General features: G+C 46.6%; 1 protein-coding gene across 1 annotated transcript; it reads right to left on the bottom strand.

Annotated features, from left to right (window-relative positions):
* Positions 1 to 1057: 1057 nt before the first annotated feature.
* Positions 1058 to 27004, bottom strand: LOC143007891 (CAP-Gly domain-containing linker protein 4). The gene is made up of 15 exons (XM_076159387.1): positions 26918 to 27004; positions 24928 to 25095; positions 24035 to 24174; positions 23468 to 23561; positions 23207 to 23368; positions 22415 to 22533; positions 17212 to 17460; positions 16120 to 16255; positions 15741 to 15872; positions 10167 to 10358; positions 9944 to 10078; positions 7404 to 7527; positions 3803 to 3867; positions 3505 to 3583; positions 1058 to 3269 (listed from the first exon to the last, which is right to left on the bottom strand). The coding sequence occupies exons 2-15, from the start codon at positions 25076 to 25078 to the stop codon at positions 2918 to 2920; spliced, it is 2130 nt and encodes a 709-aa protein (XP_076015502.1). The 5' UTR covers positions 25079 to 25095; positions 26918 to 27004; the 3' UTR covers positions 1058 to 2917.

The following is a 27004-nucleotide window of genomic DNA, read 5'->3' as shown; positions in this document are numbered from 1 at the left end:
GTCTCAGGAGAAGCTCAGGGGTTTGGGGACGGATCTCTGAATTCACACAACACCACCTTTAACACTGTCAAGACCTTGATCTGGACTTTTCTGCCTGTTCATGACCAAACAAAGCTTCTTCTGAGGTGGAAGTGAAGATTCAGAAAAAGATGAAAAGAAAGAACAAAATTAGAAAATGTACGGTACGAGAAATGAGAAAAAGAGGAGGAGAAACCAGTCAGACTTCTTTGGGGCCTTCACACTTCAACATTTGGCAAAAACTTGCAAATGCAATAACAGTGCATTTCTTCAGGAGATGTACGGAGTTATTATTATTAAATCAACCGACTTACAGCTAACTCTCTCTAATCATGTTAAGGGTTTAACAAGTTCATCCACTGAGTTTCCTAAAAAAATCAGTGCAGAACTTTTCCCCTCGAATAAATGAAAGAAATCAGTCGACGCAGCCTGGAGGTTTGTGACTTTTGTCATAAAATGTTTCACTCTGCCAAATTAATTGGATTTTCTAATTTTGTGCTAACTTTTCTCAACACAAGCGTTCTGCCCTTGACGAGAGGAAGACGTGATGTTTTTAAGATTCTGCACAGAAGTCAAAGTGTTCATCATTTCAGTCTCGCCTCTGGACGGTTTGGACAAGCAGACGCTGCTTCCCCGCGCCGGCATATCTCTACAAAAATAAAGATAAGGATTAAAAGCAAACGCTGGAGGAAAAAAAGTGGACTCATATCCATAAATGTAATGACTGACATAACAGTTAAGTAAACTAAACAAACCTACATCTTATTCAGGAATTCATTAGAATTCAAGGTGAATTTGCTGCGGTTGATTTCCTGCAGGTGAAGCAAAGCGTGAGACTCTTCATCTTTGAGGTGAGCAGAGCTCCGGTGGAATGGAATGAGGAGAGGAGATGCGTCACTACGGCAAACTGCTGCTGCTGCTCTTCAGTCTTATTCCCTACAGACGCTTTGCTGTGGAGCAACAATCCAAGAATGTCACACACTTGATGAAGTCACAACACTGAAGAAGAGAAGAAGAAAGCCACAGAAAGGAGGTCAAATAAGAATAGTGTCTTTATTTTGTCTTTTACAAATGCTGTCTTTTTTAAATGCCACACACACACACACACGCACACACACACACACACACACTTGCACACACACATCAGTACTTCCATTAATTCAGCAGTGAAGACGTATTACCCACAGAAACACAGCACCAGAGGACTTTCATACCCATCAGTGGAATTTAAAACCATGAGTTCTTTCAGCCTGAGTGGGAGCTGCAGGAACAGGAGAATGTTCCAGAAGGTAGAAATCTAAATGTAGAAGACTGCAAAAGAAACCACAGAGATGATCACAGACGGCCTTCATGCAAATGAGACGCTATTTTCAAAGACGAACACGTCACCGGAACATATCCCACAGCGGCTCGGAGAGACGGAGCTCTGAACGCGCTCACTGGAACGACGACAGGATCTCAAGACAACCTTGTGCTCCGAACCACCGCTGCTTCTCAATCACAGGGGGCCTGATCGGACTGATCAATGAGCCGGGGGGGCCATTGGAGATTCTGGGGGCGGCGGTTGTGGTCTACATGCCCTAATTGGAGGATACACGAGTGTTTTACTGAGGAGAGCGCTCCTTCAAAACTATGCTACCCTTGAAACTTCTGGGTGATTGCACATTTCCTGCATTTATTAAGCTTCCACACACAAATGGAATTCCCCCAAATGTGCTAGACGGATTATCCTGACAAGCTGTCTGTCTGTCAGCTACGTTCACATGCACAGCAACAGTCTGATATCAATCTAAGACTCTTAAACCGAACCAAACTATGATCAATACGTGCTGGAGTCTGACTGAGAGCAGGACAAAGCTCTCAGATGAGCCCGTAAACAGCTCAGGCTCAGCATCGCACTCAGATTTTGTCCAGATTCAGAGCTTCAGGCACAAAGCTGCGGCTGTGAGCAAACTACACAGGCCGGCGCCGACCGCACCATCTTGACTATCAGCCATGGTGGACAAATGGGGTTTAGGACGGTGTTTTCAGTGGTGAGATGTGCTGCCAGCTGTACTTCACCAGGGGAGCCTTCAGGCTGAGCTGCCTCTCATGATGTTAGCAGAACCCAATCACAGTCCAGGGGCCCGTAAGCTCCACTTCTGCTGCCCCCACAGCTCAGCGTCGCTATAATTCATCAGCGGAGGGTTAACGGGCGGTCTGAGGCCGGGAGGGACGATGGCGCCAGGAAACAACCTCTGATGACGTCGTGGCAACGTGACAAGATGCTGACAGAGGCCACGGCTAAGGTCGTTCTCATTTAGTTTGGATTAAATTCAATTATGATTCAGCTTCCATCAGCTGCACGCCATCTTTGTACATCCAAAGTGCTCTTGATACACACACACACACTTTTGGTTAAACACGAGCTCCATTACCGCCTAAATTATATGATAAATATCTCTTTTTGATGTGAATGCTGTGATCAAAACTACCTCTGGGTATAGAAATACTTTTTTTCTTCTCCAGTCACACACACACACACACACACACACACACACACACACACACACACACACACACACACACACACACACACACACACACACACACACACACACACGGTTCATCATGTTTACTCTTTAGATGCTCGTCAGTGCAATCAGATCAATAGTTAGTGCAGTGTAAGTTTCCCCTCATCTGGCCAAACAATCTTAAATGCGTTGCCTGGAGTGTATAAACGCTAACAAAGTGCTTTCTTTGCTTCCTCCCTTCTTATTCAAATGTAAATTTAAACTATTATAAACTCAAAGCTTCTGGAGGAGCTGGATGAAACAGAAGCATGTTTACATTCTGACTGGATCAGAAACTAAACCTCACAGTGTCTTCACTTCCTCTCTGAGACCGTTTCCCAGAATCCTCAGCTGCTGTCAGTGACCAGGCGCGCCCCGTTGATGCCGCGGTATGTGACGCGGCTGGGCCGGACCAGCACGCCGTGGCCCGGGCGGCACTGGAAGTAGCGTCGGTCGCCCACCGAGCCGTCGTTCTTCCCCTTGGGGCTTCGCAGCTCCAGACCCAGCCAGACGCCCGGGGCGAAGTCGGCCGTGCCCAGGTAACGCACGGACGCCATTTCGTTGACGCTGCCCAGCAGGACCTGCGTGCCCACGTGGAGACGGATCTGGCCGTCCGAGCCCGGCGAGGGGTCTGTGTTACTCGGAGCGCCGCCGCCGCTGAGGGTTCTCCAGCGCCGGCGGTGAGGGGTGGAGCGGCTCCTTTGGTGTTTCCAGCAGCAGGAGAGATTTATGAGAGAAAGAATGCAGTGTGAGAGGACGGATCACAGGTAAGTGGAAGATGCAGGAGAGCTCAGTGTGTGAGCGATTGATCTTCAATTCCCTGTTCATTCTCATTATAAGCACAATCATGCATCGGCCATTTAAATGAACCTTTTGCTGACTAACAGCACTGCTTCTTATCAGCATCGATCCACACACACACACACACACACACCTGGTCACCGGGCTTCTTCTGGACGTCTCCTTCTGCGCGGCGATGGCTGATGATGTGCTGAAGCTTCGTCGGATGGTCCCTGGGGTGAATCAAGCGGAAGAGATGAGAAACTCTCACACAGACGCTTTCAGAGGAGAGGCTTCACACACACACACACACACACACACACACACACACACACACACACACACACACACACACACACACACACACACACACACACACACACACACACACACACACACACACACCTCAAACTAATTATCTCAGTCAGTGTCCAAAAAGGTAAAGCTCTCACCGCTGAAGTTGCGGTTGAGGCGTGATGAAGAGAGCTCAGAGAGGCAGTCCACAGATCCATGGATCCTGCAGGTAAACACACGTAGAGCATCAAGGCGCAGCTGTCCCGCTTACTAAGGCTTTCTGATGTGACACATAATAACGCTTGATCCTTCAAAGCCATTAACAGAGAGATGGCAACTGCTGAGAAATGAACAAGAAAGGATACAAGTGTTACATATTCAGGTACATGGAGGCAGAGGAGCGCTTATAGGAAAGCATTAGTTCCTCTAAATGCTCCTGATAGCTGCTGACAGGAGAAGAAAACACAAAGAGAATCAAGCAGCTGGATGGAGGGAATGTGAGATTCTCCATTAGAGGAAGTGAAGCCTGAGCAGCACCGGGGCTTCGGGGGTTAATTGGGTGGGAATAAAGGAGAGAGAGAGAGAGAGAGAGAGAGAGAGAGAGAGAGAGAGAGAGAGAGAGAGAGAGAGAGAGAGAGAGAGAGAGAAGGGGGAGGGGGAGGGGGAGAGAGAGAGAGAGAGAGAGAGAGAGAGAGAGAGAGAGAGAGAGAGAGAAGGATGTGAATAAGGGAAACGGACAAACACGGAGCGACTTTCCAAACAGCAGCCTTTATCTCAGACGGGCGACGTAATGAGGAAGTTGGCAAGTTTAACCGCCTGCATGAGAGAGGAGACGGGCAGAGCTGAGCTGAGGAGAGGAAAGAGGAGAGGAAGGCTATCTCTCTTCTCTCTCCCTCTCTCTCGTCCTCAAGGTGAAGCTGAGGACTGAGAGTGCACACTTTGCCGACCTCAGGACTGACTCTACTGTTCTGATGATGTAATGCTGTTTTCATCAGGGCCATGACCTCCAGATGGTGGATCATCTTCTCCTGGTGGAGCGAGGCACTGATCTGAGTGAAGGAGGCCGTCCTTTATGGTGAGCGAGGGCAGGCTGGAGGCTCAGGTCGATAGGTGGCTTGGTGTGGTGTCAGCAGTGTAAAGTGAGAGAGAGAGAGAGAGAGAGAGAGAGAGAGAGGCTCTGAAGGCTGAAGCTCTAAATTCATCATCTGATCTGCATTCCAGCTCTCACTCCACGCTCATAATCTGATCACTATCTAATAAAAGTGTCAGGGATGATTTTGCTCCGCAGGGTGCAGGGACTCGGGCTGTGAGCTCGTTTGTGTTGGAGAGAGCGAGCTGAGGAGGTTCAAGGTGGTTCTCCTCGGGAAGGAAGGAGGAGCCGGGGAGGAGACCACGGGGATTATAGATTCCATCTGGCTTGGTAATGCTTTAGGATCCCCAGGAAAAGCTGTGAGACGGAGCGGGGGAGCGGGGACATCTGGGCGACTCTACTTAGCATGCTGGCCCGCGACACGGCGAAGCCACAGGACACGGAGGAATGGAATACTTTGCTTTAATTGTTCTTTTAATGGTAATCACATTTATTCAGAAATGACACTAGAGGCACTGTTATTAATACGCAGCCATCCAATTAAGAAAAAGGTCAACAATTTTCATCCACTTGCATAATGTGAAGTTACTCTGACACACAGTGAGTAAGTTAGTGGCCTGTGAATATGTATGTCAGAGTGTGTGTGTGTGTGTGTTTCCATGTCTCGGGGATTAAAGGATCTCCAAAAATAACAATCCTTGGCACTTAATGCATGTGTTGAGTCAACATGTTGTCTGTGCGGTTTGCAAGCTGGAGCTGATCTGAGGAGCTAATAAGGCCTCTGGTGGAATTTGCATTTGCTTCTGTACTGAGGGAGAGGCTCCAACTGCTGCAGCAAAGGAGTGGAAATAGGGCAAAGTGATGTAAACACAGAGAGTCAAAGTAGGTGTAGCCACTGGCTGGAAGAAAAGCAAAGTGAAGCCAAACACCTCAGAGCCAATGGAGGTCGAGGTACATCACTGAGCTCAGGACATGAAGTCTCTTCTTCTGAATCTGAGATTAAAGATGTGCTGCTTCTCTGACAGAGGAGAGTTTTAGTGCAGAGAACAAACAAATGCACTGCACACATGCATCAGTAACCCTGACAACCCTCACCCAAAATGGCACAAAGACCGATCCTAATTGGGAAAAGAGGAAAAGGCAAAAAAAGACAGAAAAAGTGAACAACTTAAGTCAATACTCAAATGCACATTCAAGTGAGCAAATGAACTAACGACCCAAAAGGAAAAAAATCAGGAAAAAAGAAAGAAAGAAAAATAGAAAGAGGGAAAATGAAAGAAGTGCAGAACGAGAAAATTACAAAAAAGACAAATAGAAGAAAGTACAGGGCACTCAAGTGGGCAAATGAACTTATGTGGTCGAGTTACACACCCAAGAGAAGAACAACAGAAAGAGAAAATGAAAAAAGATGGCAAATAGAGAGAAAGAACGACAGAATGTGAAAGAAAAGAACTGCACCTGTTTGCTGTGGCTCACTGGTATAGAGAGATCACTACCTATGTGTTTCTATAAAAGCCTGAGCCCATAAGAACAGAAAAGTGGATCTGAGCAATAGGTTGTCAGGCAATAGAGGGACTAAAGGGGAAAGTGTGGGCTCTTCACACTCTCTCTGTGTCCTCACCTGTGCAGCAGGGATTTAGTCACTGACAAGTCCAATAAGATACACAATTGTCAACTTAAGGATAACTGTGTTTCTGTAAGTGACGCTAAAGCATTTTGACAGCATTTATTTCTGTTGTGTTCTTCACTGCCGTCTCTTCTGCCTGCTCAGCGTGATCACCGGGAGGCAAAGAGAACAATACACACGACAAACCACGTGCCTCTGTCAGACACAGGCCAGAGACACACTGACACGACTTTCTACAGGCCGTTAGCTGAGTCACTGTGTGGTCGCTCTGGGAAAACGTCTCAGAAAACAGCTTCATGGTCAAACAAGCTTTCCGTGTTTTGTTTACAAGTATGTGAGTTTGTTCAGAAGAGGAATAAGAAACAGAGCAAAGGATGGATCTCAACTGACCCGATTGACTTGCATTGATAAGCCTCTTATAAATTGTTGACGTGTGTGTTGGCCATGAACTCAGACTCACTCTCATGTATTTACATTCTTCTTGATTCTTATTTGTAGAAAATCCCATAAGAGAGATTTTCTTTACAGACATAAACTATATAATCCACAGATATCTAAACTTGTTTTTTGCTTTTGGTTGCACAATGCTGATATGTTTACAATAATTATACGTCTGGTTCAGAATCTTTGCATTTCATCTAAAGTATATAGTGAATAAATCCAGTGATCAAACATGGACTGACCTTCATTTTCACTTATCGAACTTATAGAGAGAGTTGTTCATAAAGCAGCATAATTAAGTCTTCAGCTGTCCACGACTATCAAAGCTGCCTATTATGGAGCACATTAAACACAAAGACACTGACGGCTAAATGGCTTTGAGTTCATTCAGAAACTCTCTCAGACTCTGCGGTTCTCAATCCTGGCGCACGCACACACACACACACACACACACACACAGCAGCACAGCACAGCACATGCTAACCTGGTAAAATATACTTTAAACTCCTTTGAAGTCCTTCTTGTTTATGTAGGTAACCAAAGGGAAAATAAAAAGTGATGAACTTATTAGGGGCAATACAGTTGAGGTTTCCTTGCTCACCTCTGAACCCGTGACGGCGGGGCGAAGACGCCGTGCTTGGGCGGGCAGCTGAAGTACCTCACCCCCCCCACTGAGCCGTCGTTCTTCCCACTGGGTTTGTCCAGTTCGATGCCCAACCAGAGTCCTGCAAGAACAAACAAACAACAGGGCTGAGATCAAAGACGCTGGGAGGACCAAATCCAAAAAATCACTCTTTTTATGTTGCTACAAAGTGATTTGTCCAAACAAAGACAAACATGAAGCATAAAGCCTCTATCCTAGCACCAAAAGGGTTAGGATAGTCTGTATGTATGTATCATGTATGTATCATGTGTGTATCATGTGTGTATCATGTACAGTGTGTGTGCATGGAGCTTTGTCACATCAGCAGAATGAAAAGAAAAAGCTTTGTCTTGTTTAAGAATAAATTGACAGTGATACACTTGAAACAGTGATTTGTGCAGCGGTGATTCCCTGAAGCAAAGTGTCTATATGAAGTAATAAAGATGTAAATGTTTCAGGCTTACAGCTCCATGCATTATAGCCCTGCCTCTAATCCAGTCCTTAAAGAATTATTTAGCTCTCCAACGTTCAGTTTCTGCCCTGTAAATCAATGAGCTTACACCGGGTAAGAAACTTTATCCCCTTTAATGTCTTTAAGGCTCCCTAATGGCTTGTACACACTATTCCACTTTCAAGGTCGCCAGATCGCCAAACAATTCAGAGGATGTGACAGCTTTGACTTGCATTCCGCTGTCTTGACTCAGAGTGTGTACCGCCTCAAAGTTACGTTTTGTCACGCTCGGTGTCTCGTGTCTTTGCCCTGATTGGCTGCTGCTCCCGATGTCGATCAGATTCTCTGGCAACGCGTCACTGAACGAGTTTCACACGAGTTGCCTCGCTCATGTCTCAGTGTGCCTTCAAGCAGGAGCTGTAGCCGTCACTCAAAATTCAGTTGCCGTGGGGAAATTTGGGCCAGAAATGGCAGAACTTTGTCCCAATATGACACCGAGGAAACGTGAAGAAGACAGCGGCACACTCCCCTTTAACAGAAATGGAAGAATGGAGCTGCGGCTGGAATAAAGAATCAGTGTGGTGAGCACACAGAGGCTGAGTTAAGGTGATCAAAGGAGATTTAAGACTCCAATCCCCTCTAACAGGATCTTCAGTGGTGTCTAACTTATACATGACTGATGTCTGAGCAAAATGATGCCTAAATATTAATGAGCACTGTGATGCTTTCTGTCTGGATTTTAATGCGTTTTTCCACTGCAGACTCTTCTTCCACTCTTATTTGTTTCAGTATTTGCTGTCCGGCCGCAGCGGTGCAGCTCATCCAAGCTGAAACGTGAGCAGCTTCATGGAGCTTCTCTCATTTCCCCCACATCCTATTCCTCCTATGATAATAATATTTCGCAGACGTTGTAAAATTATGCAAACACACCAATATGGTTTTGGCACAGACGGAACAGAGAACGGGCCGAGGAGTTTGTGCGCATTTCTATTCCTTTCATTTCATTTCTGGGCCCTTGAGGTGAAATACAGGCTGCATCTGTGGAAATGAAAAGTGTAAAGCACGTCCATGTCCTGTCTTCTATTCCGTGGTGACTCGTGTGTTTGTTTGACCTTCTGAGGAAACATTATAAGAACCAGGAGAGGTTTATAGGAAATGTATTTTTACTTTTTACGAGCATTAAAAATAATCTGAAAAGTGCATCGAGACATTAAACTGCTGGAGCAAGAAATGAAGTAATTATCATGTTTTATGTTTGAATTAATCAGTGAAGAAAGAAGAAAGAAGCTTTGACACTTATCCTGAAATCTAGGGATTTTACTGACGTAGACAAATGAAAAGTAAACATTTGATATTTACTAAAGTTTGATGGGAAATCAAACATTCATTTATAACTGAGGAGGAGTATGATGACGCCAACAAGTCAAATGTATGACTCATCATTCAATCAATATGTTTTCTTTCATTTTGACAGCAGCTCCTGCTTTGATTGGTTATAATCCAATAATTGGATAATTGTCAGAGTCATTCAATTGTGATTTAAATGTGATCCCAACCTTGGACTCTACACCCAATAAGGTCATAAATAGATTCCTCACATGTCAGATTCAGATGAGAATAGATGCACATTAGTGAAGTAGATGATGTGGCAGTAAATGGATTCTCTCATTACATTACATTTACATTACGATCATTTGGCAGACGCTTTTATCCAAAGCGACTTACATTACGTTACCACCTTTCGCAGAGGGGGGAGCACTTGAGGGTTCGGTGCCTTGCTCAGGGGCACCTCGGCAGGGGCTCGAATCGGCGACCCTCCGGTTCCCAAGCAGAGCACTACCCACTGAGCCACTGCCTCCCTCTCACAGGCATGAATGGATCTATTGGCTGAGAGTTGATCAAATCTCCTGGAGGCTTATTTGGCTAAAAGGCTGTTATATATTGTATATTTGTCAAACAACAGAAACCTATGAATTCCCTCTATGTACACAGCTCGTCTCAGTCCAGTGTAGTGAACACAGACATGTAGTAGATTTGAGGAACAAACCTGGAGCAAAGCCGGTCTTCCCACAGAACTGCACCACCCCGGTCCTCTGGCCCACCACCAGCACCCGCTCCCCCAGGCGCACCTCAGGGCCCTCACACGCCGAGCTGCTGGCTGAAGGGGTGCGGCTGCGCAGATCTGGGAGAGAGATAGAGATCCAGCTTTATCTGTATAACCATCCTGACACACCACAGATCCTCACTTCCTGTGTTGAGGCGGTGCTGACCTGTGGTGAGCGCGGTGTTGCCAGGAGACGAGCGAAGGGCCGGCGAAGGTGTGGACCTGGCACTCAGGGAAGCACGCTCTCGCCGCTGCCTGGACGGAGGGCGCTGCCTCGGCATCGGACGAGGTCGAGCGGCCGGCCCGCGGGGAGAGTCCAGTGAGGAGGAGGAAGAGGAGAGAGAGCGAGAAAGAACCCCTGTGACAACAAAGGAGGAAGAGTAAATGACAGAGATGTTGGAACAGCAATTTAAATAGAAGTTTCTCTACAGAACCTGGCGGCGAGGGCCAGATGTACGGAGGCGTTCATGCAGGTTCAGGCTGCAGATTTGACGCATTCTGCTCACAGGCGTGTCGGCCAGGGAGGGCAGTAATTAGCCGCTACCTTAGTAAATTAGATGTTCCTTTCACAGCTATTGTGAATGCACAGCAGCACTCTTAGCAGGCCGCAATGTGCAGAGCGTGCTTCATGTTGCTACATCTGGACCTCAATCTGCAGGAAACTACTGGCTTACAGTTTTGTGCGACGACATCTGCAGGTTATATACTGCACATCCATAAAGCAGGTACATAAACAGGCTCAGCTCGGCTGCAGTGGGACCTCAGCTGTGCATTCTGATTTAAAACCACCATCTAAAATTCACACAGCACAAAGACACAATCCACCATCGATCCGTCCGGGCCGACACCAGGAACTCCTGCCAAACTCGTGCCATTCCCTTGAAATGATGGAACCCCAGCCGTGTCTTAGTTTTCCGCTCCCTTCTTAACTGCTCCTATGGCACCATTACTCTGAAAGTTACCACTGTACTTCCTCCCTTAACCCCGAGGAGTCACATACCTCCAAGTTGTTCCTGTGGCCAAAGTCCAACTCAGGGCCATATTCTTATGCTCCCAAATTCAGTGAATGAGATTAAAGATGAAGACGCTCAATTTTACTCTTAAGAAGCCATTTGGAGGCAGGAGCTCATTACGTTTTTAACTTTCACAGACCTTCACAGGCCATAAGTCCATTAAGTACCCCACTCTTAGAGGCTAATTGATTAGATCTGTGCCAGAGTGCTTTCAGACAGTGGGAAGACGGAGCTACAAACAAATTGGAGCCCAGACAATGATGGACAAAAATGCTCTTGGCGTTTGTCAGAAGCCAATTTCCAACAGTGGTCATAGACTAATGGGCCCAGAGGGCTGCAGGGAAACAAACGGTGTTAAGCTGAAAGGGAGGAAAGTTCTTCATCTATTGACTCGATCTAATCAATCCTCCACTGCTTTGATCACTGAACAACAAGCCGGAACAAACACGGCACAGCAAAGAGTGTTGTCCCTTCAGATGGAGTCTCTCTCTCATATCTTTATGCTCCATGAAAGTCACAGTGTGTGTTATGTAACAGCCCATCAGCCAGTTAGGAACGTGTCAAACTCATCCATCCCCAATTAAGTTCCCTGTTATCAGTTTGTTTGTTTGATGTTGAAAGGCCATCGTCTGTTCCTGTAAATGTACCAACAGATGGATTCCGATGATGGATTTAAACATTAAGGCGCTCTAATTATCAGAGACAAGGAGTGTGTGCCAAAATGAAGACTGGTGTGTGTTTGAAGCAAAGACGTACGATACTAAATAGCGGATCTCAAACACTTCCTCTCCTCTGATGCTCGCTCAGCTGTGACTGCAGTACCTGGCCTGGTCTTTGTCACCGAGTCTCTCTCCCTGCCTCGGCTGGGACCAGGGGGGGCTTTGCTGAGGTAAACCTTTCCACCCACAGACAAAGGAGACACATTGGCACCTCTGATGCACAGGTCGGTAATCCAGGGTCGGGTGGATCAGCAGGACCAGATGTCTTTGTTTGGGGCTCAGAGGACCACAAATGAGGAGCTCGGGGTCGGAGGCAGTGGTTCTCAATCCTGGTCCTCACTGGTCTGGCGATCAGTGACAGGAAGTAACCCCTGATGTCATAGAGATCAGTCTCCCTGACAACGGTGGCCCAGTGCCTGATAAAGCCTCCTTTAGTCCGGCTCATTGACAGAGCTCATGATCACACACGCAGATACTACAACGAAAACATGACCATACAATTACACCTTCATACAAACGGTCACTTTATAAGAGAGCCGTCCCATGAACGACTAATCTAACGATAAAGAAGACAAATATTCTGCAAAGATGATGAGCAGGACCAGGTTAAGGGGCGGTAAGAAGATTACAGATGAGGAAAACCATTTTAAAAAGACCGCATGAAGCAGCGAGAGAGATGGAATCAAACAAGAAAACGTCACACACGTCTCCATCTTCTTATTCTCATCTCTTACTACATCACCACTGAGCACACTGAGTAAACCGGGTTCTTTTATGCACCCTTAGGTCTCTTTACTAAAACTCTACTGTAAACTCACCGCTACACTTTAATGGCACAGAAAGCTAAATAACATAAAGCAGCATTTATCTCCCTTAAATAGACGGACAAAGAAATCTATTAAAAGTGAGCTAGAGGGTGAGAGGAGAGGAAGAGCGTAAAAGAAGACCCTGAAAAGCTATTTTTCTCGACTGAACTGACGCCATCTCTGTTACACAATGAACACACTTCAATGTGCTGGGACAAGTGGCTGCTCTCACACAGGAGGACGCCAAAGAAAGGGCGCTTCAGCAGGGTCGGTCGGCGTCCACTCAAGGTGCACAAAGTAAGAAATCCCACCTCCTGCGGCAGTAAACATCTATTTGTGTTTAAGCTCGACGCACGGCGATCAACGTTAACAGGGCGCCGATCAGAGTCACAATGACATCGCCTGATTTAAATGTTCCCGCATCTAAATGGAGATGGAAGCTGTAAATGAATCTGCCGTCACATTACTCTCCACTCCTTCATACCGAGCTTAAGTTTGCCTTTTGTTTTGTGCAGAGGGGGGGAACGGCATCAAAACATCTCCAATCAGCCCGGCGGTTATTGATTGGCATTTGAGTTCCCATCTAGAGAGAGTTGTGAGAGTAGAGAGAGCGTCCGTCCCCTCAGAGGCAGACATTTCTCCAGGCTTTGAAATGAAAAGGAGACTCCATTCCCGCTCTGAATACCAAACGTTTCTTGTCACTTGACCTTTAGCTTGCAGAGACCTCCTGCCTCCATCTGTCCCGTCCACACACTGACGTTCATTCCTTTTGACAGACTGCAGCGAAGGGGCCGAAGCTTTATGAATCAAAGCCCGGCGTCTATGTCTCTGCTCGCCCTCTGAGCACGAGGCCCCGGCTGACACTTTAATAGGGGCCAACCTGGTGCTCTGTTGTCCGTCTCTGCTGGTTACAGAGATGAGACGGTTCCACAATGAGCCTTCTGATCCGTACATGCACACGTGTGACTCATCTAAATGCCAATCCAATTCTACCCTGAGAGTTTGGACTATAAATGGGCCTGAAAAGTGCTTGCTCATAATTTAAGTCTGGTTCCTGGGTTCTATGGAGGTCCTGACACACACACACACACACGCACACCCTGGCATGAATTGCATGCCACACATACACACACACACACACACACACCTTGTGATGAATGACTGCCAGCCCGTTCAGCCTGTCCATGCCCTCGTTATTAAACTCTGCTTAATTGGACTATCAATCACAAAATTCCACAGACCACTCTGAGGTCGACTATTCCGGTCACATCCCGATCAACCGGCCTTCAAAAGCTGAGAATATTAAAGCACGACATTAAAGCTCTAAAGCACAAGAATTTACCAACACAAGGTTTCTGTTAGGGGCTGGGATGATGAAGCTCCATCAGCAGGCCACATCAGTCACTGAGGATCTGGATCTGGGCGACCAAAGGGCCATGAAAGCGAGGCTGTCACCCGCTGAGCCGGATCATTTATGCACCGTCCTTTGGCGCTGGTTCAGATTTCTATTTTAAAAGCGTTCTAGAAAGATGAATATAAAAGCTGTGTACCCACACGACTCACACAGGTTAGGAAACGCTTCTTTAAAAGCTTCTGTTTGACACAAAGGAGGCAATCACCTCAAGTCAGGGCTCAAAGCTGTGTCTGTATGCTAATCCATTTAAATTGGACTAATATGAGCCACCGGGGCTACTAAACACACTTCACCTCCTCGGGCTGTTTCAGTAACATGTGTTATGATGCGTAATGTTTCCTTTCTGCTCCTAATCTGATTTCTATGGTTGTCTAAGTTGTTATGATAAACATCCTTAGGTAAGGTAAGGTGCAAAGTGCCAAACAATTATTCAGCTTAGGTACAATTTGAGTGCGTTTATTCAAATTAAAGCGTCAGCAGAAGAAGCAGTTACTTCTTACTTTGATAAATCAAGCCTTTTAGTCGCAATTCCATCTGGATTCAGTCATAACAGCTTCCCCGGGGAGTAGATGGGGAAATAGAACTAAATTGAGTAATCATGACGTTTCAGCATTAATGGAAATATAAAGATAGTTTATATCTCAGGTTTTTTTTTTTAAAGGAATCTCAATCCTTCATGCTTCAGACCCATGTTTAGGTGCAGGGCTCAGGGATGTTCACACACATACAGTAACTATTGCAATGCAAGGCACAGAAAGAAACAAGTAGCAGCTTTGGAAGTCGTGTGCAGGCTTTGGTCCGACAGCCCAGGTGAGTCACGTTCACTCAAAACACAAACAGCAGAGCTTCGTCTTCTGCTGCAGGAGCAGAGTCACGCTGCAAAGCTCTGGATTCACGAGACGAGACAAGACAAGACACAACCTCACACACCCTCAGCTCAACGTGGACAACTTACTCAGCTTCAGCTATCAGTACAAATGACATACTTAAAGATCACAGAGCTGAATTACAATACAGAGAGGCAGAGCAATAAAAGGAGCCCTTTCATAGCTTTGATACTTTCAGGGAGTCTGGCTGTGCCAACAAACAATAACAGTTTATTATCAAACTGACCTGTAAGTGGACTTACTTTATGAAGGAATTTACACGGGAGAGTGCTAATGATACGTTTAGCTGTGTTTTTGATGAAGACAAACGTGGGGGGCGACGCAGCGGGGGAAGTTACGGAGCTAAAGATCAGTGAAATATCTGTAAAGTACACAGAGGTGAGCAGCCTGATAACACAGTTAGAGGGAAATGGGGGCCTTTTACTGCAGACACCTTTTCTGTAATTTTCAGCAAATCATCCCCAGAGAAGCGGGAGGATGAGGCGACGCGTTTCCTCTGCCGTTAGCGCTGAAGCCGGAGTCCCAAACCACCTGGAGTGACTCCACTTTCACAGTCATTTCTGCAGCAATATTAGAAAAGGTCTAATGCCTTTTCTCCCAAATGTTTGTGTTTGTATGAGGGTTTATTCTTACAGCTTCTCATATGATGTGTGTACTCTAATAATGCTGTATGCAGTGCTGAGCAGGAGGGATTCATTCCTCCTGTGGTACCAGACTTTAGAAAAGGTAATAGGTTTTGTTTATTTGGTGCTGGATCTCCTCAAGTAAGACCATTCTTACAAAAACATCCAGGGCTCACTCAGCTCTACCCTGGAAGTCTCACTGAAGTGTAGGAGCCCAGCTTTGGGGCTTGGAACAATGTATGCTGAATACACGTGTTCTGTGTTGGGGGGGTTTCTACCTGTGTGGATCTTGGCGCTGGAGCGGCACAGGTCCATGCGTCGCGGGGGCCGCAGAGGCGTGGATGTCTTCGGGGAGTTGGCTTTACGTCTTTCCAAAGGCTTGCTTATCTTAGAGAGCGGTGCAAAGATTCCTACAGTGGAAGATGACATTTAAAAAGAGGAGAAATGTAATAGGTCGTTGAAAATACATAATATGAATGTCAAAACATGCAAAACTCTGCTTTTGTTTTAAAATACCAACGCACTCACAAATGACAAAGAGGCTAAATTCATTTCTCAGGGGCTTGTTAAGACGGAACAACGCCACCTGACCGTTTAAGTCCTAAGGAGGGAGCCGAGCAGACGGGCTGAGACTGTGCGTGCAGGAGTGTGACACACCGTGTTTGAGTCGACAGGTGAAATACTGAACGCCCGCGACCGAGCCGTCGTTCTTTCCCTCGGCTTTGTCCAGCTCCACGCCGGCCCAGAGGCCTCCGGAGAACTCTGTGCTGCCACAGAACCGCAGGGTGCCCACCTACACACACAGAGCGGTCAGAGTCGGCTTCAGAGATTAAGATTAAGGAGCCAAACATTCAGAAACAGGACACACAGGTGACAAATCAGGCTTTTGTTTGCTGACTGAATGATTACATTACAGAGGGATTCATCTACACAAGACAAATGTGAAGCAGGGACGCCAATGTCTCAGTTCTCCTCTACTCTTCCTGCTAAATGAATCAACATGAAACACTAACTTTAGAGAAGAGCTGGGTGATAAACAGAAAGTCTACAAATACCAACATTAGCACCTCCGTCATCAATTACTGGTAAATGTGTGAAACGACAGCGAGAGTCATTTAAATCCCTGCCACTGTTACCAACCAAACACACGCTGACCACATGAGGCACATTTGGAGCTGTTGTCTTTGGGATGAAGTTGCAGCACAGAAAGCTGAGGAATGAATGAGCCAAATCTATTGTAAATAACTTGTTAATTACAGTGTGTTAGTCAATTTAAGTAGAATTAAAATCTAATTTATGGCAGACGTTAAACAGACGGGACAAATGAATCGCACGGCAACGCATTCATGCCGTTCCTATGTAATCATCTCTGTCTGTTGTGTTATTAATGACTTAGTGAGCAGGAGAGAAGAGACGCTGGGAGACTGGGGGGATATTTTGGTTTATAGTTATGAAGGCAGGCCTGATGGCATTCAGAATGCATTGAAGTCAGCTCCTGGCTCAAACTGAGCCTGACATCCCTGTTTCACACCAAAGGCAAAGTCACAATGCTCGTGACTCCAGGCTGCTTTGAAGCCAAACTCACTGCTGCTGCCTGCAGGGACTTTGTTGTGGCAGGAGGAAGAGTTCACTTAGTTTACTCATTAGGGTCGCAATTACTTTGAAATCATACATGAAGGATAGTATCAATATGCAATGATGACCTCCAATACTCCTCCTGGTCGTGTAACGCTGACATACCACACACACCTTCTGTCCAGCGATCAGCACGCGGTCACCCAGTCGTATTCCCATGGTGCCCAGCTGAATCCTGGCCTTATCGGAGAGAGCGTGGGGAGGATGAGGCTTCAGGGGGAGAGGCAGAGGGGAGCAGGGCCGGGGTAACGCTTCTCTCAGCAAAGTCCGGAGCTCTTTGGCCACAGACGCCGCGTCTGCCATCTCCAAGGGCATGTCCAGGGGGTCGGGCACCGCGTCCGCCGGGCACTGGCCTCTATCGTTCTGTACGGAGGAACAGGGGAGAAGAGAGGGGAGCCGTTACAAAGTGATGAAGGAGGTAATTCATCTTTCTAAAGGAGAAACAGGGAAAAGTGTAGCAGCGACGACAAATAGAGGAAATTCATCTGACTGGATTCTGTTTCCAGCAAATCTAACATAAATTATGAATATTGATCAAATAGTGTCTCTAACAATGTTGACAGACTGCTGGGACATGGAAAAGCAAAAGTAAGATTTGTTCTCATCACCAAAAAGTTCAGCGTTATCATTTTTTGAAACGAGGACGGAGAACAGAATCTAATCTGGTCTCTGCGCTCAGAACAACATGGCCCTCATCGCTGCGTCTCAAAGCAGCTCATCAGCAGGCACAGAACACGGGAGTTTAGTCAAGTGGCTCAAAGGAACTACTGTCAGTGAGACGGCGTCGGCGAGGGGCGGCGGGAGGAGACGGCTGTGGAGGCGTGACAGATGAGCCGAGCACACTCTGCACTACGCTCCAGTAATTGGGGCAAACTCATTCTCGCCATCTCCCTCCAGCAACAATACAAGACGTTCTCTGAGAAACATCAAACAGGAGCTGGCGTCTCATTGCCAACGTGCGAGCTCACGTGCGCTCCAGTCAATCTCTGTGTGTGTGTGTGTGTGTGTGTGTGTGTGTGTGTGTGTGTGTGTGTGTGTGTGTGTGTGTGTGTGTGTGTGTGTGTGTGTGTGTGTCAGCCTGCATTTCATTACCTCATTTATATCCAATGTTGTTTTTAGTGTATGTATTGAAATTGTGATATCCAACTCGTCTTCCCTACATTTGTCCTTTGGAAGTGCAGTCAGCAGCCGCATGATCACAAGGAAACACCCAATGTGTTTAAGTGCTGGGTGGTAAACAAAGCCAAGGTCTCACTGAAGCAGCCAAAAAAACACAATCACTCAGCCACCAAACCTGTCAGAAGCCTTTTACAGCTCATACACACATTGGCCATGCAGCGTCACAGTGCATCAGAACATTCTGGAGGTGGATATTTAAGATTTCTATTGTGTGAATAAGTGGAGGAAGCAACCGTGTAATCCCAGCTCATTGTAGTTACAGGTACATTAGGATGTCTGTCGGCCGTCTGCAGCTGTAAGCACGTGGATCTGGAGGCAAAACATCAATTCATTCTGAAGTTGTTGTCTTGTAATTGAACGTCCATATAGAAACACTGAGTGGGGATCTTATCCTAGCTTAGCTCTATTAGCTGTGGGATTAAAAAGCTCCACTTAAAATCAGGGGAATACACCTTTAGAGCTCTGTGCTCGCTCTAAACTCACTACATATTGTACTGAGTTATTTATGAAGCACAACTCTAAGTTCATGGTGAAATGATCCACATCTGTTTCCTTGTAAACATCTGATTTGGAGGTGACACAGCTGCTCACATGGGGGTCCAGAGGTTCAGTAACATCTGAGCGGGATCATGAGCGCTTTCATCGCCGTTTAAATCTACAATGTCTCTGTTTTTCCTCCACATCTATGCAGAGACTTGACAGCTGAAATGCTGACTGCGTTTCCGCCGGCGTCGCCGCTCCTCTGGTCATTTTAATAACATCTGCATTGGCTTCACATCAGGTCATTAATTATGCTACATGAAATACAGCAACTTCGATAAATGTACTGAGCCGTTTCATCAGAGGACAAAAGTCAATATCTTCTGCCATTTTGATTGGCCGTCCAGATGCAGCAGCTCCATCATGGAGGAGCCAGATAATCCTGATGTTTTTACCCACTCGATGTCCCCCCCTCGAGGAACATTGACTGTCCGGACACTAAATCAGGCTGTTGGGCCCTGGCTGAGGTATGAAGCCTCTCTCTGGTATTCTGTTAAAGCGGCCGTCCATAAGAGTAAAAATATAGCAGCCATTATTTTGTTAACAATCTTCAACTAAAGTGCTGCTGAGGCGGAGCGTGAGCTGGAGCTGCCAGACAAATGTGATGAGGAGGACTCGTAAAGCTCAACATATCTGGACCACGCAGAGGAAAGCCCAGAGAATAAACTTCAGCAATAAAGTCAAAATTCTACCTCAGCAATTTTCTACTAATGGTGCAGAATGAGTCGCTGTAGCAATTAAGCCATAAGATAAGCGGTCAGCAAGGTCAGCAGTATAGGCATTCCCCTGTATTCCTCTGTCTTCAGACGGCTCTGGGCTGTGCAGGTTAACATGTTGTTGTGTAGAATGGCTGCAGGGACGGAGAGGAGCAAGATCAAACCATACCTCTTCCAAGTCTGACCTTTACTCGAAAGGGGGAAGAGATTTCAATTTCAATTTCATTTTCAAAAAACGTACGAGGATGATGCCCCGGGCAGAAGTGTGTAGTGATGTCACACACATGCACCTGAATGCTGTCTCACTGAAATGTGTCTGCTGACTAAAGGGAGCTGTTTATGTTCCAGGGACGCTGCCTTGCATTCCCTCTTCTTCTATGGTGCCTACGCTGTCCTTCAAGGGCTCTTCCTCTCTCCTCTTCATTTCCTTTGAGGCGCAAGATTCCATCTCCTCTACCTCAAGGTCTGGAATTACATACGCATCCATCCACCTGGAATTGGTTGACCAAGTGCTCAGTGTGGACACCTGCATTACTGCAGCTCCTCTCTTCTTCTTCTTCTCTTCCAGCATTGTTTTCTTCCTGATGTTGAGTTCATCTTATCTGAGCCTTCTCCCATTTTTCTCTCATATTCTTTGTGCTCTTCACTGAATTCTTGTTTTTCTTGACGTCGTTGTGTTTTGACTTATAGCATCTCTCCTGATGTCTTTGATCCATTTTCTTTTGAAGTCAGACGCTGAAGCTTTGTCTGCTCTGTGTGCGTTACACTGCTGCTGCTGCTGCATTAACATGAGGATTTTAATGTTCATTTGATTCAAGCTTTCACGTCAACCACAGCTGGCCTCTGCCCTCCCTGGTGAACCGATCACAGCTTTCATAATAAGAATTGATTTAATCTTTCATAATATAAAGACGATGTAAGTGAAACTATGAAAGTGGAGAAGATGACAGACTTAACTCCCAGTCATCACAGCGACCATGAAGAGCCCCACATGTTTATCGCTGACTCTGCCACACGGTCCATGATGTGAACGATCCGGCACTTATTCTAAGATGACTGCTGACAAAGCCACATCAAACTGAGAGAAACGCTTTGTGAATGTCAAGGGGCTCATTTAAAGCAGCAAAGAGTCCATAAACGGGCCGATCTTCATCTTCCTCTACAGCATGAAGAGGAGCAAATGCCCATGCTCAATCAACGTAAGAATAAAGGGTTAAATAGTCGATTCATTTCATAACCAACCAAAATATGAATCTGATCTCAGAGCCTCACGTTCACTCTGCTCTCATCGTTCAGCAGCAGGATCCATTACGTCTGTGGCGCACGGTGCTTTGGTGACCTCCAGTGGAGAAAAGAGCAATGAGCCGACAACTTCTGTCACAAACAGCTTGAGCGCATCCGGACAAATTGACAAGAGAGTAAATGAAAGAATGTCACATTGGGATGCAGAGCGGTGTCACATGAGGACACAGTAAAGAGCACGGTTACACACACTGCACGTGTTGACGGCACATTGCCACCTTGTGAGGCTCTGCTCTCACACTTGTACTCTCAGCTAAATGTCAATCTCGAATCAGGAATGTTCAGTAACCCCTCAACCGAGACCTCAAGAGGACCGCAGCTGAGATGTAAAGGCAAAGTCTGACTGAGCGCTCGCCGACATCCAGGTGGAGAAATTGATATTCCACACACAAAAATCCCAGCGTTATCTGCCAGCTGCGTCTGAAAGCGGTAAACAGGAGCTGTGATGCGCCAATAAATAAAGAAAACAGACGCCTGAAAATCTGAAAGAGACCCGACAGTGAAGCTGTGCAAGCGTCTGCATGTTGAACTGAGCGTCTCAGAGTAATCAGGGGTAACGCTGTGTAGATAAAGGAAGGACAATTACATCACACATCATACCTTTGGAAATTGGGGCAGAGCTGATTATAGATGAGGAGCAGAAACAGAATATACAGTATAAACAGTACAAACACCCCGATGAAAGCATTAGATAGAGCTGCCGTGTTTGTATTGGTTGCACATAACTGGAAGGTGATTTGGGGGGGGGGGGGGGGGGGGGCAGACTTAAACAAACACCAGGTAAAATATGAAAGGAATTTATGATTAAGAGGAAACAAATTGGAAATGTTGTAAAGTGGAGAGGAGGGAGTGGAGTGTGAGCCGCAGTGATTGACTAAACTGGAATAACGTAATTAAAGTTTGCTGAATTGAATTGATGGCGCGGCTCAAACTGCCCCGAGCAGGAAACAAATTGTGTTTGCTGTAGCTGCATATTTAAAAAACAAAAAAAAAACAAGTAGTCATGGGTTCTAAAGTCTGTGCAGCTAGATGTCCTCTCTCTGCTTGCTGTTCTGTATTAATTTGAAGTTCTCACGATGCCGATTTGTGGTTAAAAACACCAACTCCTTCCTTTAGCTTCCTCCATAATTGACCTGTTGAGCTGCTGGTAGTTAATCTGTCCCTGATGAGGGAGCAGGACGCCGCCGCTCAGGTGGGCTGATTAAGTTAAACTACCAGCTTAAGGTAGGAATTACATCTGGGTTCATGGCTGCCTGCAGGTTTAGAGACAAAACCAGAGGTGTTAAAAGCTTCAACTGCTGATATTCATTTACTCAGCTTGGCCTGAAATAGAGCCTCAGCTGGGGATTGGTAGAGCACACCTTGGTCTGACTCGCTAATATACAAAAATTCATTTACTGCGGGCATAGATTTAATTTGGCTTGTCGTGTGTGTGTGTGTGTGTGTGTGTGTGTGTGTGTGTGTGTGTGTGTGTGTGTGTGTGTGTGTGTGTGTGTGTGTGTGTGTGTGTGTGTGTGTGTGTGTGTGTGTGTGTGTGTATGTGTGTGTGTGTGTGTGTGTGTGAGAGCAAAGTTACACACTCTGAAGGCAGGGTTGGCTCCGAGCTCCAGGAGGCATTTGACAGCTGACGTGCACAGGTTGGACGCGGCGATGTGCAGGGCTGTGCCGAAGTCAAAGTCACTGCAGGTGGCGTCTACCTCTAAAAAAAAACAAAAGACAAGAAGAAAAGATCGGCATCAGGCAACGCAGACGACTCCTGTGGGGTTTCATTGACATTCTGAGGCTCAGACGTTACAAAGACACAGAGAAACACACAAGTCCTGCCCCCTGCAACTGCTGCCATAGAAGAGGATTATTTCGTCTGTGAGGAATAATAATGTAAGGAATGTTATCTGTGTATATGCAGCCTATGGAGACATTAAAAAGCAGCTTTGTTCAGCAGTGATGTCTGCGTCTGCGTCAGCTTTAACACTGGAAGTCTCCAGGACTCCCTGGCACAAAGTGCAGCAGCTGCAGTCCTGGCCAAAGGTGCTCTAACAGCACAGATCAGAACATTTCACACTTTTCCTGGTCATTGAATGCAGTTATATACGTGGGCTGTGACCACAGTCGCAGCAATAACGCACAACTTTACTGCAATACTCCTTTAAATTAACTATATAAAGCTTTAAAGTGCACTTGGCCACAGCTACTTTCAAAGCTGCAGATGTGCAATAAAGAAATTATTTAGTATTCATGGTCATAAAAGCATAATATAAGCTAAATGAAATGGATCTTGCTCTGAACATCTGTTGTAGCTGTAGCACTTGACATTTTTAGACTGTATACATTTAGCACAGGAAGGGGAGGGGCTACTTTTCCTCTGCTCTCACCTCCAGGCTGGGAGGCCTGCAGAACCACCCTGATGAGCTGGGGTACGTCGAAGTACGCGGCGTAGTGCAGGGCTCTCATGTTGGTCCAGCGTGAGCGCAGGTTGGGATCAGCACCCAGGGAGAGAAGCTGGCGGGCAAAGGTGACGGCTGTCTCTACGTCACCTGAGAAAACAGAGAAAGGAACCGTGATGATCACAGACGACACGGTAGCTGTGTATCCCCCAGCTGGGATGTTTAGCGGAGAGCCTGGTCCGTACTGACCGATGCCCGGGGCCCCGGCCTTGCAGCAGTAGTGCAGCAGGCTCATATCGGTCAGGCCGTCTCGATCGTTCACGCCGCAGCCTCTCTTTAGGATCTGTGCAGAGACAAAAGGCGCAGCGTGAAACAAGTAACCAGCACGGTCACTGTTCAGCAATATTACATAATAGGCTATAAAGTGAAACTGGGGGGCATTGATGTGATGAATGAGGAGAAAGCGGGGCCTCTCATAACTCCACTCAACTTCAAATTTAGACGAGGGCTGTGGCACAGAATGACATCAAAACAAGGCCTTTATTTCTCAAGGGGAGCCATTATTAAGTGAAGAGTGTGAGAGAAAATAATTGTCTTCTTCTGCCCTTGAGAAAAGTGCTTCCCTGCACAATTTACTGCATTGCAGCTACTTTGAGTAACTAGAGGTAGAGGGGGTTTCAGGGACCACCAGAGACACAGAGGACCAGAAGTCACATAACACTGTGTGCTGCTTTCTTCTTCTTTATTCAACTTAAATGTGAATGAGTCCATGAATCATTTATCGTACCGAGAGAGAGAAAGACCATGGGTGATTACCTCATTGCCAATGAGGTCAACGTTCTTCTGGACCTGAGGCACCCACTGCCTGAGGACAGCAAACAGCTCAGGTATGGTGGTGTTGGGATCCAGAAGAACCTCCCTGCATTGGGGGTCACTGGGGTCAAAGAAGGAGAACTCTGGTGGAGGCAGAAAGGAAAGACGAGAGACATCTTGATAAGAAAACATCTACACCCTGAAAAGAATCAAAAGAGTGATCTTTGTCCTCGCTGCGCTGGCAGAGGCGAAGGAAATCAGACGAGACATTCAATGACACGTCGTGAACCAAATGAGGCATTCAAGAACCGCACGGAGGCTGAAAGCAAACAGGAATTCAACTGATCTAAAACCTTTGGCATCTTCTCCCCTCACTTATGTTTTAAACATGAGGCCATTAGAATGAAGAAGCCATGGCTCTGATCTATGGCTTTCATTTATGATCCTGTGGGATGCAGATCTGATCATAGATCTGATCGTACAACTCTCTATGTTCCCTCCCTGATGGTGTTTAATGCAGAGTCAGAGCTGAGTGATATGGACTCAATGAATTCCAGGGAGAAATCAATAAAAAACATCACGTCTTAAATAAATGAAAGAGTTTATTAAGAGACTTCATGCCCGTGTGAGCCAGCGTGACGTCACACACATAACAGGACGGCAAACTGGAACTGTCATTTCAAATACTTCAGAAATATGATCCACTTATTTCTGTTTAATTAAATCATTTTTCACAACAGCAAACATTACACAATGCAGTTAAATAAAAAAAATGCAATTAATTAAGATAACATATTGCTCCTGTGTGTGTGTGTGTGTGTGTGTGTGTGTGTGTGTGTGTGTGTGTGTGTGTGTGTGTGTGTGTGTGTGTGTGTGTGTGTGCGCGTGTTGCTCACCACAGTCGCTGGGCATGGGTGCAGAGGCCACCTGGTGGATGACGGGCCGCTGGATGCCGGTGGTGCAGCCGTGCTGATGGGAGGAGAGTCGGCTGTGAGAGCCCAGGACCTCGTCCCCGTCAGCTGGCTCCCAGAACTCCTCCTTCGTCATCTCCTCCTCCTCAGCGCCTGGAGCACAGACAATCATCTGAATCCTATTCTGAGAACACAAGTAGGTCTAATCTCTCCAAAGAAGAGAGAGATCCAGTCGGTTTCCTGAGGGGACGTAACCCAGTTCCATATCTCAGCTAATATTGCTTCACTCCTGATCAGACTGCACCTGTGTGTGAGATCTTCCTTCTCAATGTGAAGTCACAGGTGGAATAAACCAGGAAGGTAAAGCTTGTGGGAACTGTCTCCATATTTGTGGTAGTTAAACTCTTAATAACGCTCCAGCACCTATTAAGGTGATATGTGGCACTTTTCAACGTTTTTACTGAAAAAATCTTTGCAGCAATTAGCCATCAATTCCCCTCAGAAGTTTACACACTGTGTCAGTTCATACATTTATATGAGCTCACTCTGACCTATGTTATGATATTGGACTAATGTGGCATTGTGAGTTCCCAAATGATTCTCAGCAATTGGTCAGAGTCAGAAGATATCCACTGCTCTAAAGCAGAGCTGGTGTAGGAGCAGAGGTTTCTGTATCAGCCTGAGCCTCAACCGGGCCAAACTGAGCCTCAAAGCTGCTGAACCAAACAACACTCACTGTCATCTGCTCCTTTATCCTCTTCCTGCTTGACCTCCATGAGAGCCTTCAGTCCAGCTAAACTCAAATCAAGAGACTCCCACTGGCTCCAGCAGAACCTCTAACCAGGCCACATCCCAAAATAATTCCCCAGCTGATCCCGGCCCTCTCCAGGCTCAGTCAGGCCCTCTCTGTGATGATACCCTGCTGAGCCCTCAGCTCACAGGTTCAGGGGTTATTTACAGCCTCCACACTCTCCTGGTATTCTGGCTTCTCCTCTCAGCTGATGCGTCACTCTCACTTTCTCACTGGTGTGGACTGCCGACCCCTCTGACCCCCCACCCCCCGGCCCCAACCGGGCTACTCCACCATAATAAGGCTCACAATGCAGGGAATGCGGTGTGGGGTGACAGTGCAAACAAACAGTGTGTGAAAGGGAAGCAGAGAGGAGGCAGAGATCATGAGAGCTGTCCTTCAACGGCCCAAAGCCCACAAACAGAGAGGAACTCAACAGAATCTTTACCAGCTTCAGGACAGGAAGCTGCACATTACACCAACTCTGGTCTCCAGGGGAAACGGTGAGCAGAAGACAATCCTGTCCTTTGAGAGTGTCATGTGACAGAAACACAGCAGAGGTCCTGTCAGGCTTCATATGTGTGAAACATGCACCTTAGAGCTGCACAGCATCATCAGCATCATCATCATCATCATCATCATCAGCTTAGATCAAGTGTACACTTCTTGTATCAGTCGAGCAAAGTGCATCCTGGGAGCTCAGCCGGCTCAACAGCGGCCACGCCCCCTCTGCACACGTCACTGTCACGCTCACGCCGCGGGTCACAGGTGAGACACGGAGGCTAATTAACGCTGATACGCTCCATGTGTGATGACTCGTCCATTTATCTGTGCGCGTGAATGTGAGTGAGAGATGACTGACAGCCCACAGTTAGCCGGGAAGCTAACGTCCTGAGCCCCTCGTATTTGATGACAGGGTGACTCTGCTGTGTCACTCTAGAGCTTATTAGTTTTAGACGTTATGTGTTAATAACACACAGGTAGCAGCTGATGTGTGTGTGCAGATAAAGTGACCAAGTTTCACTGAACCAACTGTTTTCTGTCATGTTAGCTGCTCACAGGTAGCTTAACGTTATCCTGCACGAATGACCGAGCTTCTATCCGCCTAACGTGCATTTTACAGTAAAGAACAACGTTTATTTACCGCCATTGAGCCTTTTAACAGCTCTAAAGTGAAGTCTTTACCTTGTAGCTCGCGTTAGTTTGATGGCTGTCATGAGGAAAATGATCCCGGAGCGTCAAGCTGCATCGCTGAATCACTTCCGACCTCTG

Source organism: Genypterus blacodes, unplaced genomic scaffold (genome assembly GCF_046128005.1).
Source record: "Genypterus blacodes isolate CSIRO-AG114 ecotype Tasmania unplaced genomic scaffold, CSIRO-AGI_Gbla_v1 ptg000095l_1, whole genome shotgun sequence".
In the NCBI taxonomy this organism is placed as follows: domain Eukaryota; kingdom Metazoa; phylum Chordata; class Actinopteri; order Ophidiiformes; family Ophidiidae; genus Genypterus; species Genypterus blacodes.
Note: the sequence above shows the minus strand (reverse complement) of the source record. Positions and strands in the feature narration are given on the sequence as shown.